This window comes from Oryza brachyantha, chromosome 3, assembly GCF_000231095.2.
Source record: "Oryza brachyantha chromosome 3, ObraRS2, whole genome shotgun sequence".
Taxonomy (NCBI): Eukaryota; Viridiplantae; Streptophyta; class Magnoliopsida; order Poales; family Poaceae; genus Oryza; species Oryza brachyantha.
The window spans coordinates 8,761,490-8,778,091 of NC_023165.2; the positions used below are offsets into that span (position 1 = coordinate 8,761,490).

Here is a 16,602-nt window from a genome sequence, read left to right on the forward strand (position 1 = left end):
CGTTGATGCACTGTGTGTTGTATAACGAGGAAGCGAAAATGCTACAAGCACGACTTTTTTTCGTACAATAAACCTACGATCTTAACAACCGGATGTGCTGCCGAGCGACGGCGCACACCGCGCATGCATATGCTGCGCGTGACCGTACGATGGTCGGATGCATGCTGCCCGTGATCGTACGCTCCGCATGAGCCGTTCATCACCGTGCAGACCGCAGGTGCACGCACGCGGGGCTCCATCCGAGTGCCAAGCCAACCGGCGCAGGTTCTGCTTCAAAAGTTCAAGTTACTTTGCTATTAGTAGTAGTCATTTCTCACGCCAGAAGCTAGCGGCACTAGATATATTCTGATCCAGGCTTCTGACACTACGCATATTCTGATCCATAATGGGATAAAGCGACAGCACCGGGATGCGTATCGCTCCACGACGTCTCGAGAAAAAGAAAACAGAAATCCTCAAGGTGATGATCCGCCTTTGCAGGGTTCAATGGACCGGAACGCAGTTGCTGAACATTGATCCGTCACTTCTGGATTCCATCACCGTTCACGTGCAAAGACAGAGACACGCCACGCGCGGGACCACCCTCGTCGTGACGGATTTCGAACAGATCACAGGATTCACAGGCCGGTCATGCCCATCAATCGTTACCACCAACCAGCGCCGGATAGCAGACGGCAACACACACGGATCAAACAGCGAGATGCAAGCTGAAAACCTCTCGTAACCCTCGTAGCATTCGACGGAAGAAACACAAGTAGGTACAGAGCTACATAAAAACAGAACGAACGAAAACCATAAAGTTGATGGACATCGGGGCATATTACTGAAGGGCAAAGTGTACACATTATTTGTATGTTGAGCCCAGCTTGCGACTACTATACTACCGAGGGTCTACTGAGGATTCGGTGGCCTGGAGTTGGCAGCAGAAACCCTCGATCCCCATTCCAGCAGCTCTTTGCTGGTGTCATCCTTGTGAGCGATCACCTCAATGAAGCACAGGCAATCCTTCTTCTCCCCAAGTGCTGTACCGATCGCCTCCGTCAGCTCCTCCTCGCACTTCACCTGCACACAAAGTACATCGTGGAACCTATCAGCAACAATTCCTCGGTTGTAGGAGCAACTGCAGTCTAAGCTCGGTGTGGTGAACTGAACATTATTGACCGGTTGAGCAATTGCATACCTTAGAGGTCCAGCATTTTCCCTCCCCATTGTGGATGGCATCCACAAGGCCAGTGTAGTTCCAGTTCTTGATGACATTGTAAGGGCCATCATGGATCTCCACCTCGATTGTGTATCCGCCATTGTTGATGAGGAAGATTATGCTGTTCTGCTCACAACGCAGCATAGTTGACACATCCTGTGCCGTCACCTGCAGGAATTTACCCCAAGAACGCATCAGAAACAAGCATCATATTAGCAACACATTCGATCAATGGACAGGCGATTATGCCACTTCACCTGGAAGCTCCCATCACCAATGCAGGCAATCACACGCTTATCCTGAGCGCCCTGGGCATATCCGAGCAATGCACCCACAGACCATCCAATGGAACCATACTGCATTTGGAATTCATATCTGCAGCAAGCAAACAATCACACTCAGTATATTCAGCAAGGACATCGGAAATGCCATTGAAGCATTGACAACACGGATGTAGCAAGCTTCAGAATGCTCACCCACAACCCTCTGGGAGCTTCAGCTTCTGACAGTTGAACCAGGAGTCACCAGTCTCGGCGATCACCGCACTGTCACTGTTCAGCATCTTCTGGATGTGCTTGAAGAGCACATTGACACGCAGCGGCTCATTCGGCTCGCTCTCCAGAGGCTGCCCCTCGGGCACAAAGATCCTCTTGTAGTTCTCGAAGGCAGTGGAGTTCTTGCTGACACGCTTAGCCAGCTCAGATAAGAACTCCTTCATCATGACGCACCCGAACGCCGGGCCATTGCCGACGATGACACGCTCCGGTTGCACGATGATGGCCTTGTCCTTCTTGAGGAGGAAGGAGTATCCGACAGAGCTGTAGTCATTGAAGATCGGCCCTGCGAAGAGGTAGGCGTCGGCCGACTCGACGATCTCGGCGCAGAATGCTGTGCTGACGGCGCCCCAGTAGGTGCCGATGAAGTGAGGGTGCGTCTCCGGCACGAGCCCCTTGGCCGACGGCATCACCGCGTAGGCGTAGCCGCTGGCGTCGACGAGGTCGACGAAGGCCTTCCCTGCCTTCGCCACGCGCAGCTTGGGGCCGCCGACGAGCACCGGCTTCACTGCCTTGTTCAGGAACTCCACGGTCGCCTCCACCGCGGCTTCCAGACCCATCTTGTTACTCAACCTGCAATGCCCACGATTTCATCAGACGAACTGAAAATCTGAAATGCAATGGGGCCAATGATGCCGTACAGGCAATCTCATAGCATGGAACTGAAATCATCAGCCAACTTCGGATATAGGAGCACTATCAAATTGAACAATCTCAACGCTTCTAATCCAACTAGGCGTCTTTTCCTCCTTTCTGGGTAAAGAAATCATATGCACTTGAATCGAGACATGCACGCCAAATTGGCAAGAGATGGGAGATTATGGGGATAAGTTTCATGATTAAACGGAGGGAGACCTGGGAGCGAGGAAGAAGGGGACGGGGGTCGCGGCTAAACGTGGGGTGAGGCAGCCCGGGGAGGTTGCAACTGATGCTGAGGTACACCGGCTTGCTCTCCCGCAGCGCCGTCGCGATGGCGGTGTCGATCTGCTCGTGCGCATCCTCCAGATTGGTCACCACCGCCTGAATCCACGAACATGCAGACCATCAATCTAACCCGATCAAGAACCGCGCACTCAATCGAACCCAAAAGACTGCGGAGATCCAAGGAGCGGAGGGCCACGTACCTGGTGGCAAGTGACGGTCTGGAAGCAACGGAGCTCCTGGGAGAAGTCCGGGAGGCCGATGGTGTGGTGGAGGATGCGGTTTGTGCCGTAGTCGTTGGAGTTGGGCCCGCCGGCGATGCAGATGACCGGCAGGTTCTCGCTGTACGCACCGGCGATGGCGTTGAGCACGCTGAGCCCGCCGACGGTGAACGTGACGGCGCAGGCGCCCACGCCCCGGGCACGGGCGTACCCGTCGGCCGCGTAACCGGCGTTGAGCTCGTTGCAGCAGCCGACGAGGCGCAGCCCGGGCTCGGCGATCAGGTGGTCGAGCAGCGTGAGGTTGAAGTCCCCGGGCACGGCGAACACGTCGCTGACGCCCACCTGCACCAGCCGCCTCGCCAGGTGCCGCCCCAGCGACGCCTCGCCGGCCGACAAGGGCACCGGCGCGGGCTGCGCCGACGTCATCGGGCACCCCACCGCCGACGCCGGGCACCCCACCGCGCCGTTGCCCGCCGCCGCCGGCCCGTCCACGGATCCGATACGTGTCTCCATCAAGATCCGATAAACCGCAGAGGAAGAGGAGGCAGCACCGCAGCAGCGCCTACACTAGTGAATAGTGACGAGGAGGAGTGGAATGCGAGGCCGCGAATATAATACGCTTTCCTGGACTTGTTTGAGGTTTTCGCTTTGACGACTTGACGCTTGTTGATTTGGGCTCGGTGGATTCGGCGGTGGGGAGGCCCGTGTGTCGTTTTATACCAGGTTTGCAAACCCAGGTGGAGGGGTGTCTGTGCAAAAACGTGCATAGTCCTTTCGGCGAAAACCACGGGCGAGATGGGAATGCCGGTCCGCCGGTGATCTCGCGGGCGATCTGCGTGGTGACCCTGGAGCCGTAGATTCACGCGTCGGGGCTCGCACCTCCAGAGCTCTTGATTCGCGACGGAAACAGGGATGGGTTTCGTCGCGGATCAGAGGAGGGGCGTGTGCGGCGGCGGTGGCGGTGGGTGTATTCCGGTTTGGGACGCAAGTCGCGGTTTTGGTTTTCGATTGCTGCACAAGGTGGAGTCGTGTTGGGCTTTGCGCCGTAGGCGGCGGCGCGAGCCAGCGTAGTTACAGCCCACCACAGAAATGGCTCATTTCGATCTTTAGCTAACAAAATTAGATGGGCCTAAACAAGTTAGATAGGGTTTAAGTTTCTGTTTTTATTAATATTTACCGTAAATTCTTAGGGATCTTTATAGGAACTCTAATAATTTTAACAAGAATAGCGGGGTCTCGAGCCCCCGTCGTCCTCATGTTAAATCCGCTCCTGCCGTACAGTTCTTCGTGCTTGAATGACGAGCGCAACAGTGCAGGCGTGCTAGCTGGTTTATGCGGTTTGGTTTGAGAATGAGGTGCAAGAGGTTATGCATTTTTAGGACGTGTTTGGTTCCTTGTATCCGTATAGAGACGGGCTCACCGCGTGCTGCAACGTTTGGTTTCCTGCATGCTTAGCTAAGTCAGTCCATGCTCGTGCAAAAAAGGCGATGCGGGCCTGGATCCACAGAAACGCACTTCAGCTCTGTTTCTTGCTACCTTGGTTGGCAAGAGCAGCAAACAGCTCGTGTATGATGGCTTCAAAGTTGTGTTTAGCCATACACCGAACCAAACAACTTTCTTCAAAAACCTACTTAAGAAAACCAAGAAACCAAACAAGCCTACATTGTTCATCTAAAATAGCATGAGTTGAGCCAGGTGCATACAAACGGACCAGGCTGCATGTTATACAAGGAACCAAACACATCCTTATGGAATGATTTTAGTTATGTGGTTGATTTAAGTAATAGCTGGTAGATTGTTTTTTGTTTGGTGGAAAAGATAAAGATAGTATAGGATAGATGTCTCGATGATGGGCTGGCATGAAGGAGCTCGGTCGGCGGTAGATGCATACATGAAGGGGTGGTAGCAGCCTCTGTCGTCCTCCTCTCCTAGATCAGGCGCACAAAGAAGCTAGCTCAGCCGACAACCATAGCATGTGGAGGAGCTCGTGCTTCTCTCCCTCATCTTAGACGAGTGCACGGAGGAGTGGAGCTCGATTAGCGTAATCGTTCTCTGGCAAGTGGCGAGAGCTCAGCCAGCAGTAGGCGTGCACAGGGGAGCTTGGCGATGGTGGGCGCAAACACAAGATCCACGCTCAGTGACGACATGCGAACGACGTCGCTCGATCCAAGTGGGTTCGCTCAATCTAGCCGATTTGAGCAAACGAGGTGGATGAAATCTAGAAGTAATATTTCTCTTCTGGGTCCATCGCATCACACTCATTTTTAAACCAATAACCTTAGGAATGGGTTAGCTTTATCTCAATCGGATCCAATCCTAGAACCAAACACACCCTTAGAACATCTTAATTTTTAAAACCTATATTATCCATAAAGTGGAGTCATATACATCTCTATTTACTTATGACAAACATTACAATGTTTAGAGTCACTTTTTTATCTTAAGTAGAACCCATCCGAAAAAAATCAATGATTCAACATCTGTATACAATTAGAAAGACATAAACTAATTTATTGTTTCTTGTATTCTAACCTTAAGCTTAAGGTTTATCGTAGCAACATTTTAACGTATGCTCTCATGCCGATACATAAAGATAGATCATAATTTTTTTTTGCTTAAGATCAATTTATCATGCACATCTTCGATGCATTTTATCCATGATGGACATACTGAACAACACATCAATCCCATGTGTCATTTGTCACAATCTCACGTAACAGCGAGTGGCACGACAGTGACAAATAATCAAATTTGTCTTAATTTTTCCTACTACCTCTAGAAAAGTTTGTCGAATTTCGTAATACTATAACACTTCTAACTCAATACTAAGTTTTTCTATATTGAGATAGAAGGAGTAGTTCCACTATCGTCTTCACATATGATCTACTCCGTAATTGTCAAGAAACAATTGCTTATAACATACATATACCCACCTTTAGGACCCGCTCTGAATTAAGGTCGAAAATGGCCGATTCATCGTACTAAAAAGATAAATACGATTGCATATGACTAATCGAGTATCAATTATTTAAAAATAATAATTAAATATGTTTGATTTTTATAACAACTAGAATCAACCATGTTCTCTTAACATAAAGTCAATTTTATCCATCAGCACTTTTAAATAGATCAAAAGAGAGAGTAAGGGGGTGATTATTTGGCCTTATCCATTAAAAGAACTCAACCAACATATTTACAAATGAAAAATAATTTATAAATAAAACTTTATATATATATTCTTATATATCTAAAAGCTTAGGTTGAAAAATAAACTTCGGTGAAAAAACCAAAACCAACTTAAAATTAAGATTGAAAAATTTAAATTTTAGATTATAAGCATAAGAAAAATAGAAAAGATTGGGGTGCCAAATAATTTAGACGTTAAAAATGTAAAGAGAACAAATGAAGCAGCACGATTCATCCTGATTCCTGAGTGGCCAAAGCAGCGAAGAGGGGGGGACGATCCGCGACCGCAAGCTTGCAAGCAGCAACAACAAAAGAGCAAACCCACCTTCGCGAAAGCAGCAGCGCGCTAAACAACGTCGCCGTACAGATAGCTGCTCCGCCCGGTTTTTCCTTTGGCGTTCCCCGGCACTTGAACGAGCGACTAGTACTAGGAAGCATCGCGCGCTACGTTCCAAGATAACACGCAAAAATGAAGAAAAAAAATCGCTGTAGAGTCGTGCGGCTGGGTAGGTGCTCATCGGCCGTCACGATCCAACGAGTCGGCGTCATCGGCATGAATCTTGTCCTGGAACCAAAATGCATAGTTTATTCCTTTTCAACCCCCTCGCCCTCGTGACAATAAGGGGTGTTTAGTTGGTGAATGAAAATATTTGCATATCACATCAGACGTTTGATCGGATGTCGGAAGGATTTTTGAACACGAATGAAAAACGAATTTTACGGATGGCGTGAAACCGCAAGACGATCTTTTGAGTCTAATTAGTCCGTCATTAGCGCATGTGTTACTATAGCACTTATGGCTAATCACGTCCTAATTAGACTTAAAAGATTTATCTCACGATTTTTCATATAACTGTACAATTAGTTTTTCGTTTTATCTAATTTAATTATCTGTTTAGATATCCAACGTTTTGATGTGATATTTTTAGGCGGAAATTTTTAGAACTAAACAGCCCCTAAAAGAAGCCTTTGACGGAATGATCGATCAAATTCAACGACAACACAAACCGCTCACCTGATTACCTGAATTAATAAGACGGGCCGTCTCCTGACACTGGAGGCGCCATGCAGCCGCCACCGATCGAGATTCGAGAAGGAGAGGACGCGCCCAACTTGTGTACGTCGCGCACGGCACACCGCGCTCTCCCGCTGGCTTCCGTAGAGTAGTTCCGTTTATTTCTCTCTCTTACGTCGTTGCGCGACTCAAAGGAGTCAAACCCCGTGGGCTCGTTCGACGTACTACTTCCCTTGGCCAACTTCAACTTGGGTATGCGTTCTGCCATCCACCTTATATTACTGTACACCTGCACATTCTCTATCAAGGCCGTGTTTAGTTTGTAAAATTTATTTATAAAAATATATACGGATATATATTTAAAGTATTAAATATAGTTTAATTATAAAATAAATTACAGATTCCACTAAAAAACTGCGAGACGAATCTTTTGAGCTTAATTAATCCATCATTAGCATATGCATATTACTGTAGTACTTATGGCTAATAATGTACTAATTAGGTTTAGTACTTATGGCTAATCATATACTAATTAGGTTTAAAAGATTCGTCTCATAATTTTTTCCCATAATTGCATAATTAGTTTTAATGTTTATGCTCTAGATGTCCAAAAATTTGATGTGATATTTTTGAAAAAAAAAATTGAAACTAAACAGAGCCAAGCTTTGGATCTCTGGAGCGGAACCTCGGCGTGGGCCAAGCTGATTAAACATTGTAGGCTTGTGGCACCGTGGCCTAGAGACAACGCCCAAGGAGGCTTTTCATGCACTTCCAACGGAGAAAGTCCAGTTTAGATCCCCACATCGTATTTAGGATTGTATAGGTCTAGAGATAGTTTGTGCCAATTATGTAAATTAGGTTTGAAGTTTTGTAACTTAGACTTATAATTAAAATAATGCTCAAATTTCCTTGTAAGGAATAAAGAAATCAGTTATGTATGTTTGCCTAACTACTTTCTACTATAATACTGAATTGTTATTATTTGGAAGATCTTACTTTTCCGAATATTAATCCGTTAGATGACAACGTTAATACTAAATTGATGTAGCAGGTCGTTATCGTAAAACCAAATATAATGCATTCATAATCTTATAATATCTGGTTAACTAAGGTCTCATGATAGTATTGATCTCGGTTTTGGCTAAAGCATTAGCGTTTACGTGAAACTCCAATCAAGAAATAAATAAATAATAAAGTAGACCCCATATATCAATGAAATATTCATCGTTTCTTTTTTTTCTTATACATCCTCTCTCTATTAGTGATTGGCTAGCCAGCTCGAGGTTGAGCTCGCCGACTCATCGAAGAAGAAGAAGTTGAAGAGCTTGGGCCTTGAGTGGTGGTGGGTTGCTGACAAAACAAAAATAGCAAAGCTTGTGGTCAGGTGGAACTCAGGGTGTCATCGGTATCTGTTGACTCTCTCTCTCGTGCGACGATGGCGACAACATCACTAAGTTTGAGTAGCCACTACGTCTCCTCTCTCCAGTCTTGAGCAGAACAAGCAGAGGTGAATTAGTAGCTTGATGACAATGAGGTAGGCAGGAGGTTGCGATGACAAAGGAGTAGTCTAGGCCAGCGTTGGTGAAGCTTGAGGCTATGTCGTCATAGGACTCAAACTTGACTATTGTTGTGGGTCTAGAGCTCAGGGTCACGTGGGAGCTAGTCACGAGATGGTTGGCCTCGGTGATCTCATGGGGAGCAAGGGTAGGAGTTGTCAAGAGCTTTTCTAGATCTGGTCGTGGGCTCGTCGGCAAGAGAGGCGAAGAGAAAAAGGGGGGAGAAGAGGGAGAGAAGGGGGGAGGAGAGCGAGGATGACATGTGGGCACTAATTTTGGTTTTAGCCACTCAAGCACCTAGTCAGCACGAGTGGGCTATATCAAGTCGACACATTAGCCAAAACAAGAGCAATATTGTCTAGCCCACACTTAACCTGCTATTATTATAAGACTAAGGATGCATTAGTACTATACCCGTGCTAACGTACGACTCAATTTAGTACTATACAAGTGCTAACGCTACTGTGTCATAATAATATATTTAATTATGTGTTAGTCAAATTCATTTTTAATTAACACTGCTAACAAATATGTTGGCATTGTTGCACTTCACTCGTTGCCTCTAGCATAGGTACATGTTTCTGCTAAATATAAATTTTGTATCAGATTTTGTCATGCGTCGATTAAGGATACATACATGTTTCTGCTAAATAGAAACTTATACCCACATAATCTGCTATTTGTTTACTGGAGTTTTCGTTTGTGCGTATAATTTTTTTTCCAATTGATCACTAATAATGCACATTGTTTGACATAACATTAAAAATAAATATAGTATAAGAGATAATTTGAGGCTTGTTGTCACTTGGAAGAAGACAAACAAAATTCTGAAATTTTGCTTGATAAAACAACCGAGACTAAGGCCGCGTTCGTCGCCCGGTTAGTTAACTGATCCCTCCTCGTTTTCCGTGTGCACACTTCCCAAACTGCTAAACGGTATATATTTTTTTAAAAAATTCTATAGAAAAGTTGTTTTAAAAAATCATATTAATCTATTTTATATTTTTTAATAATTAATAATTAATTAATTATATACTAATCTATTACTACGTTTTTCGTGCCAGGGATAAGTTAACTTACCCACACCGTGCCGAACACGGCCTAAGACATATTGTTGATGATGGCAGTTGTGAAAATTATATAATATAATTATTTGATAACAAAATAGATCCTATAAATTATTCTCTAAAAAATAGATCCTATAAATAACATGAGAATGGTAAAATAGGGTAGATATGGTTTTGTGGTTTAGGTACGTTAGTAAAACTGAACGATAAGATAAAGAAACCTAAGTGGACTTTCCCCGCTTCCAAGTTCCAACTGAGCTGTTCGGGCCTTCGGGGTATAGGAGTGCTGACTGCTGAGGCCCAAGCCATTCGTTCCACGGCCTCAACCGTCCGTCCGATCTCTCTTATAGTTTCAGCCCAGACCACTCGAGGCCGGCTTTATCCGTCCAACCTCTCTCGTACTAGTTTTTAGATATCATGATATTTCCCTCTCACTCTCAGGAAAACAAAACAATCAAGATATTTATATATTGTCATCGAGAAAAATAATTCCAAACCAGTGTCGGTGCGTTGGTAGGTGACCAGGTTTTGGCGTTTTGCCCACGAAAATCGTTGGAAAAAAAAGAATGATTATTCCCATGAATTCCGTGGATTGGACTCGAGTACTCGACCGAATTTCCAGATTCTCATCTGAAGAAATCATTACTACTCCCGGAGTAATACTTTTATTGCTACATCCATCCCAATTTTAAAATTTTCTTTTAAAACAATAATCATAAATAAAATATATTTATGTTTTATTATCTACGAGAAAAAAAATACTAATCAACTACAGTGCCCTGGTGGAGAGGCTCGCTGGTGGAGAAAAAAAAAATCCAAAAAAATACTACTGTGCTGTGTGCTGGACTGCCGGTGGCGCGCGGCGAGGGAGGACGGAGCAGTGCAGGTTGCTGTTGCGGCTGTCCCACCTCCGTGACTGGCGTGCGTCGCGGCAACGGCTGGCCGGCGACCGGTCCTGCTCGGCGAGTGGGACGGACGGCGACATCACGCCCTTTCCCGTCCTTCCTTCCGCTTCAGCGAGACTGGTCGGCACCAAACCAAGCCTCCTCTTCCATTAAGATACCCTAATCAGTCGTCACCGAAGAATCGCGTCTCCGTCAGCTGCTCATCACTGATCACTTCATCAGAGTCATCACCGAAGAATTTCTCTTCTCGACCTCGCTGTCCGGTCAGGTCCAGTTCTGTCATATGTGTGACCGGAGCCCCATATTGACAATTTGCACTAGCCTGAAAGCGTATGAGACAGTGAGACAAAGGTTTGTTCCGTCGAGCAGCAAAGTCAGGGGTAGCTGTTGGAGCGGACAAATAACCTACGACAGAAAGAAGAAACGGGAAAAAAGGTAGACTACGATTTGAAAAGGTAGAGTATATGATAAAATAGTAACTTGGAATTGAAGAACAGCAGGTTGGATGCACGTACCGAGTACTGATCCAACAGAGTGTAGGTTACATTAACAGTCAGCAGACAGCAATGCATTGCTGGCTAAGCAACAGTAGGTTTTGTTCAATGGACTGGTTTTCACAGATTCAGTATCTTTCGATGGCATGTAGCTAGTCTCTGTCATCCAGACCAGATGATGGTAAGTAAAACGAGGCTTTCTCGTGCTCTAAATCGATTGATGGGATCACTCACCGAAAGATGCACGGCGTGCTTATGCCATTCAAAGGGTGTAGCCTTTCGTGAAGAAATCTGGTCTATTCTATATCTCCGACAATGATGATCCTGTAGCCAACCAACCCAGTACAATCGTCAGATCAAACACCGCCCAAGATTCACCGGAAAAGCCTGACGCTGATGCGCACAATGCCCGCATTTCTACACGGGTTGCCATCCCGGTCACAGCCACGGTCCGATGCCAATGTTTAGCTGGAGTAGAACTCACTTTCTCCTGGCAAGTATCAAGTTGCCTTCACTGATGTAATTATGTTTGGTTAAACTTATGTTAACAATAAAAATATGCCAGGCTGTAGGTATGCTCACTCCATCTTGGCGTGCAAAACACCTACAGAAAAATGTTGATGATTATTAACAGTCAGTTTCAGTTTAAATAGAGGGCACAAAGCATTAAGCAGGCCCTTTTTGCTTACCTGGGGAGAATTCAGTGTTGGACGATCTCAGCGATCTGCAAACCCATACTGTAGCGTGTATCAAAAAACGCAAATGATTGAAAATGATAACAGTCCCAGGTACAGCCATTTACAGTACCGGCAATTAGACTACTTTGGCTCCGGACATTTATGAATGTAACTGTAGATACACCACTAAACACTACGGCACATGCAAGTATGCAACCATGGGTCCAATAACAGATCTTCGCGAAGCATCTTACACAGTTCATGCACCACACTGCAAATAAGCACCAGTACTTTGATCAATAAGGTGATGATTCTTTCTTTGAAAATATATAAACTTGGATAATGGCCACTCAGTTCCTTCTGGTTGGAAACTTGACAATTTTTTGTTTCTAAGACTCTTGACACAATGAACTCAGCGATTTTCTGGTTCTCAAGGAATTTTAAGCCAGACCATATATCTCATATTACAGAGGCAACATCTTGATGTCAACTTACCGTTCTCTCTATTTACACCATATTCTTCCTGTACTGTCATCTTTCACAACAGTTTCAGAACATTAATATGTAGGACTACCTTTTCAAAACCTATCGATTTATCAAGGACAGGGCTCCGCTATGGTCCACATTAGCTAACATAAGCAAATAGCCAGCTGTGTTTAGAAACATGGGGAAAGTTTCATTTGGTATCTACAGAAATCAGAGCATTATTTTCACAAGGTGTGCAGCTACTAGTGAAGGAAGATTTTACCATCCTTAAAAATGTACCATATTTTTCTAGTGCAAAATTTGATACATTCAAATACTATGTACCTCAGAGTACCAATATTTTGAGTGTAAATTTTGGTGCCTAGCGGTACTTTCTCAACATTAGTAAAAATGCTCTAAGTGTTACTATTGATGGTTGAGAAACAATACTCTCACAAGACTTACGATTCCTGCAGTAAGAGCTACAACGTGGATGAATATAAGCATGGAGCATCTTAATGTATTTTAGAAGATAAACACTCAGAATTCCTTTTCCTTATTTTTTCTGCAGTTTTCCTTTTCTCCAGTTTAATTTTCACTTCGTCTTATTAGCTTGGCTGGTAAAGGAGTTCCATCTGACTTCTCTTTACACAGATTGAGACAGAAGAAACCTCATAATCAAGCTATTTTTGTTATTGAAATCTACCAGTTAGAAGATATCATTCAATGGCATAAAAAAGAAACATTATTCCAGAGAAAAGAGGGGAAATAAAACTAGTTTTCCATCTTGGTTGTATTGAATAGATTAACTGCTGCTGAAAGTATAATCTTTAAAAAAAAAACTACCAAGAGAGTTGAAACTGTACTTCGATTCTAGGAAAACGGATGGTTTCAAGTTAAATGAAAGAATAGAACTAACACATACCCCGTACGTCCCAAAATAAGTCTGTCTTTCTAGTTCAATTATTCTGGGACGGAGGGAGTAGTAAAAATGCAATGTAAAGCTTTCGTATGACTGGATTTCTTAAGCAAAGTTCCACAGACAAGACAGCTACCCATAGCAATCACTTTAAGGAGAAGTAATTACCCTAGCAACAGCTCCTACCTAACTTAAATGCTCACCTATTCTTTCTTGTATATTTGTAAGTTTGTCTTGGTTAGGCCCAATGTATGGAGTTTCTCTTTAAAACATCTCCTTTAGTTATCAATAGAATCATACTAGTGAGGAAGTAGGAGCCATATATATAACTTATAAGAGAGAATCAGCACTACCATGCTAGAAGATCACCTCCTCTTATGAAGAAGATATGATGAGGGAGGGTGATGCATGTGTTGCACTTCTGAGAAGCAAGCTCCATGGCCTTGTCGAGAGGAACCGCAGCCTGGAAGAGGAGAACAAGCAATTGAAACATCAAATTAGTCGTCTAAAAGGCCAAGTATCCTCCCTTGAAGGCCAGGATACTGATAGAAAGATTCTGTGGAAGAAGCTGGATAATTTTTCCAATGGAAACAGCTATCTCAAGGAGAAGCAGTTTGTTCACAACAATGATTCAAAGGAAGCTATGGATCTCAACAGCACGTCGTGTTACAGCAGACAGCAATTCTCCAGGGCACCTTTGGTGAGATCAAGAGCACCAAGAGTTCCAAATCCACCGCCAAGTCCAACCTGCATCCAACCAACCGTAAATACAAGAAAGGAAGGAGGCATGGCTCCTCCCCCACCGCCACCTCCCCTACCTTCCAGATTGCTGAAGAGCACTAAGGCCGTGCAAAGGGTGCCAGATGTAGTCGAGTTATACCGATTATTGGTCAGAAGAGAAGGCAAAAATGATGCAAAGTCTGCATCCATGGGAATACCAGTAGCTACTAACAGCCGGGAGATGATTGGGGAGATAGAGAACAGATCAGCTTATGTGTTGGCCGTAAGTACATATATTACTATTCCTTAAAATGTGCATATATTTTTTGCTTATGAGCTGATCGATCCTTTCATCCTTTCAATTTAACATCTGCAACAAACATGAGTATGAGAATTGCATAATATTCGTTCAACTTGTTTACCGTCCTATAAAAAGAGTATAGACAATAGAATGCTTTCTGGATATCTTTCGTATTTCCAATATAGCGTGAACCACTTTATTCCATAACATGGTAATCCATCATTCTTCTGCAGTTGATGATAGCACAAAACACTCTACTTGTACAGATCGCTAGTAATCCATTTGTGTTGGGATAATTTCCTTACAAGTCTTTTATGTAGGATTCCTCAATTCCTAAGTCAAGCTTTGTGTCATATTTTCTACACAAGTGATTCTTCTCTCATATCTGCCCCTTATGATGTCATTAAAACAGATTAAATCAGATGTAGAAAATCAGAGTGAATTCATTAACTTCCTGGCAATGGAGGTCCAGAGTGCAGCATACAAAGAAATAGCTGATGTCGAAGAGTTTGTGAAATGGCTTGATGGGGAACTATCTTACCTTGTGGATGAAAGAGCAGTGCTCAAGCATTTTCCAAACTGGCCTGAGAAGAAAGCAGATACCATGAGAGAAGCAGCATTCACCTACCGAGATCTGAAGAATCTTGAATCAGAAGCATCGTCATTCCACGATGACAGGAGAGTTGCTACACCTATGGCTCTCAAGCGCATGCAAGCTCTGCAGGATAAGTGAGTGGAATACAATGCATTTAAGATCTAACAAAAGAAGAAATTGTCGTATTACTAAGTATTGAACGAATACTATAACACTACAGCATGATCCGTAATCTACTTTGTTATAGAATTGAACAAGGTATTCATAATACCGAGCGAGTAAGGGACAGTGCAAGCGGAAGATATAAGGATCTTAAGATCCCGTGGGAGTGGATGCTTGACTCTGGAATCATAAGCCAAGTATGCAATCCAAACTTCTAATGCCATCTTTGTTCATAGTTAGTTTTACTAACCAATCTTCAGTTTGAGCAACCCGGGAGACCAGGACACAATGGAATCCAGTTCATTTCCCCTGATCATTAATTCCTATTGTTAGACATATCACATATACTGTATTCGCTTGCTTTCTTATACAGCTAAAGATGGCTTCATTGAAGCTTGCACAAGAATACATGAACCGTATCGTGAATGCACTAAAGTCAGACCCATTCACAAATGATGAAGAACTGCTTCTCCAAGGTGTGCGTTTTGCCTTCCGCATACATCAGGTAGTTTCACCTCATCATGAATTACTTTGAAATAGTATCGTGTCTTCTTCGCTAGTACAAAAGTACGTAACTAATTGCAATAAATCAAATGCACAGCTTGCGGGTGGCTTCAATGAAGGTTGCCGGAAAGCATTCCAAGAACTGAAGATGTATGCGAGCAAGTCAGATTGATCTGTCAGGGACTATAAAGGCTCAAATAAAAGTAACTAGGATCAAAATACATGATTAAAGTTTTGCCAAGGTTGGCTTCAAGTCAACTCAACTAGTCACCAGGCTAATTTTGTAAACAGTTGTATTGAAACCTAATTTATTCATCCAAGTTGTGATTGGATACAAGTTAAAGCTATGCAATGTGCATATACATTATGCAGCCTTAAAGTTAGTACGCCTTTCAGGACAATTTCTAAAATTTCGTTGGGACTAATTTCAACTTATTTGTTCCTTTGCTTTTCCATAGATCAAACAAGTAGGAATGTGGAAACACCATATTGTACAGCTATTGTGCACACACGAAAGTAAGTGGCCTTTATTCCTAAAAGATTAAATATTCCATTAAATTTGTTTCACAACAACACTTCACTCCCTAATGTCATTGATTCTTTTTTTTTCAATATGCTCAAGTTAATTTTTCTTTTGTGATGAGACAGCACTTCACTCACTAGTGTCACCCTTGCTCACTCTCATCGTCACACCATCTTCCCACAATGATAAGTTGCTCCCATCGCTCCTCTCGCTCCCACAACGAAGACCATGACCTTAGCCGCTTCAACGTGTGGCCACCAATCCTCTTCTTCCTCTACCACGCCTAATTGAGCGACCGTCGATTTCGTTTTCTCCTAATATGCTTAAGTTGAAAGCTTTTGGGATGACAGTGACATCATAACTTCTGTTCTAATTTCTGCAATGTAAAATCTCCCTGGTTCTTTCTTTTCAGTGTGCAGTGCACCGGTAACCCCCCAACCTCAGTCCCCACCGCACACATTGATATAATCCAGGCGATTACTATTTACTCATCCAGTGATCTGTGATCGAATCCCATTCATCAGTCATCACACAAACCGCCCAACGTAAACACGAGAAGCAGCCGTAGGGCATCGCCGCATCGCACGGACTTGATGAGGGCAAGGAATTAGGAGTA

General features: G+C 44.0%; 2 protein-coding genes and 1 long non-coding RNA gene across 3 annotated transcripts; 1 reads left to right on the top strand and 2 right to left on the bottom strand.

The window, feature by feature from the left end:
* Nucleotides 1-698: 698 nt before the first annotated feature.
* On the bottom strand, nucleotides 699-3,578 carry LOC102710001 (pyruvate decarboxylase 2). Its single transcript, XM_006649853.3, is given in 7 exon segments — nucleotides 699-1,062; nucleotides 1,181-1,369; nucleotides 1,459-1,576; nucleotides 1,678-2,328; nucleotides 2,611-2,636; nucleotides 2,638-2,775; nucleotides 2,880-3,578. Coding segments are annotated over 7 exon segments (1,824 nt in total). The 5' UTR covers nucleotides 3,411-3,578; the 3' UTR covers nucleotides 699-891.
* Nucleotides 3,579-10,433: 6,855 nt separating this feature from the next.
* Nucleotides 10,434-12,069, bottom strand: LOC107303872. The gene is made up of 4 exons (XR_001549848.2): nucleotides 11,810-12,069; nucleotides 11,355-11,724; nucleotides 11,142-11,279; nucleotides 10,434-10,948 (listed from the first exon to the last, which is right to left on the bottom strand). It is a non-coding gene; the product is annotated as an uncharacterized LOC107303872 (long non-coding RNA).
* Nucleotides 12,070-13,431: 1,362 nt separating this feature from the next.
* Nucleotides 13,432-16,002, top strand: LOC102710281 (protein CHUP1, chloroplastic). The gene is made up of 5 exons (XM_006649854.2): nucleotides 13,432-14,184; nucleotides 14,615-14,931; nucleotides 15,045-15,156; nucleotides 15,333-15,464; nucleotides 15,561-16,002. Exons 1-5 carry the CDS (start codon nucleotides 13,570-13,572, stop codon nucleotides 15,633-15,635), a joined length of 1,251 nt encoding a protein of 416 aa, XP_006649917.1. The 5' UTR covers nucleotides 13,432-13,569; the 3' UTR covers nucleotides 15,636-16,002.
* Nucleotides 16,003-16,602: the final 600 nt, after the last annotated feature.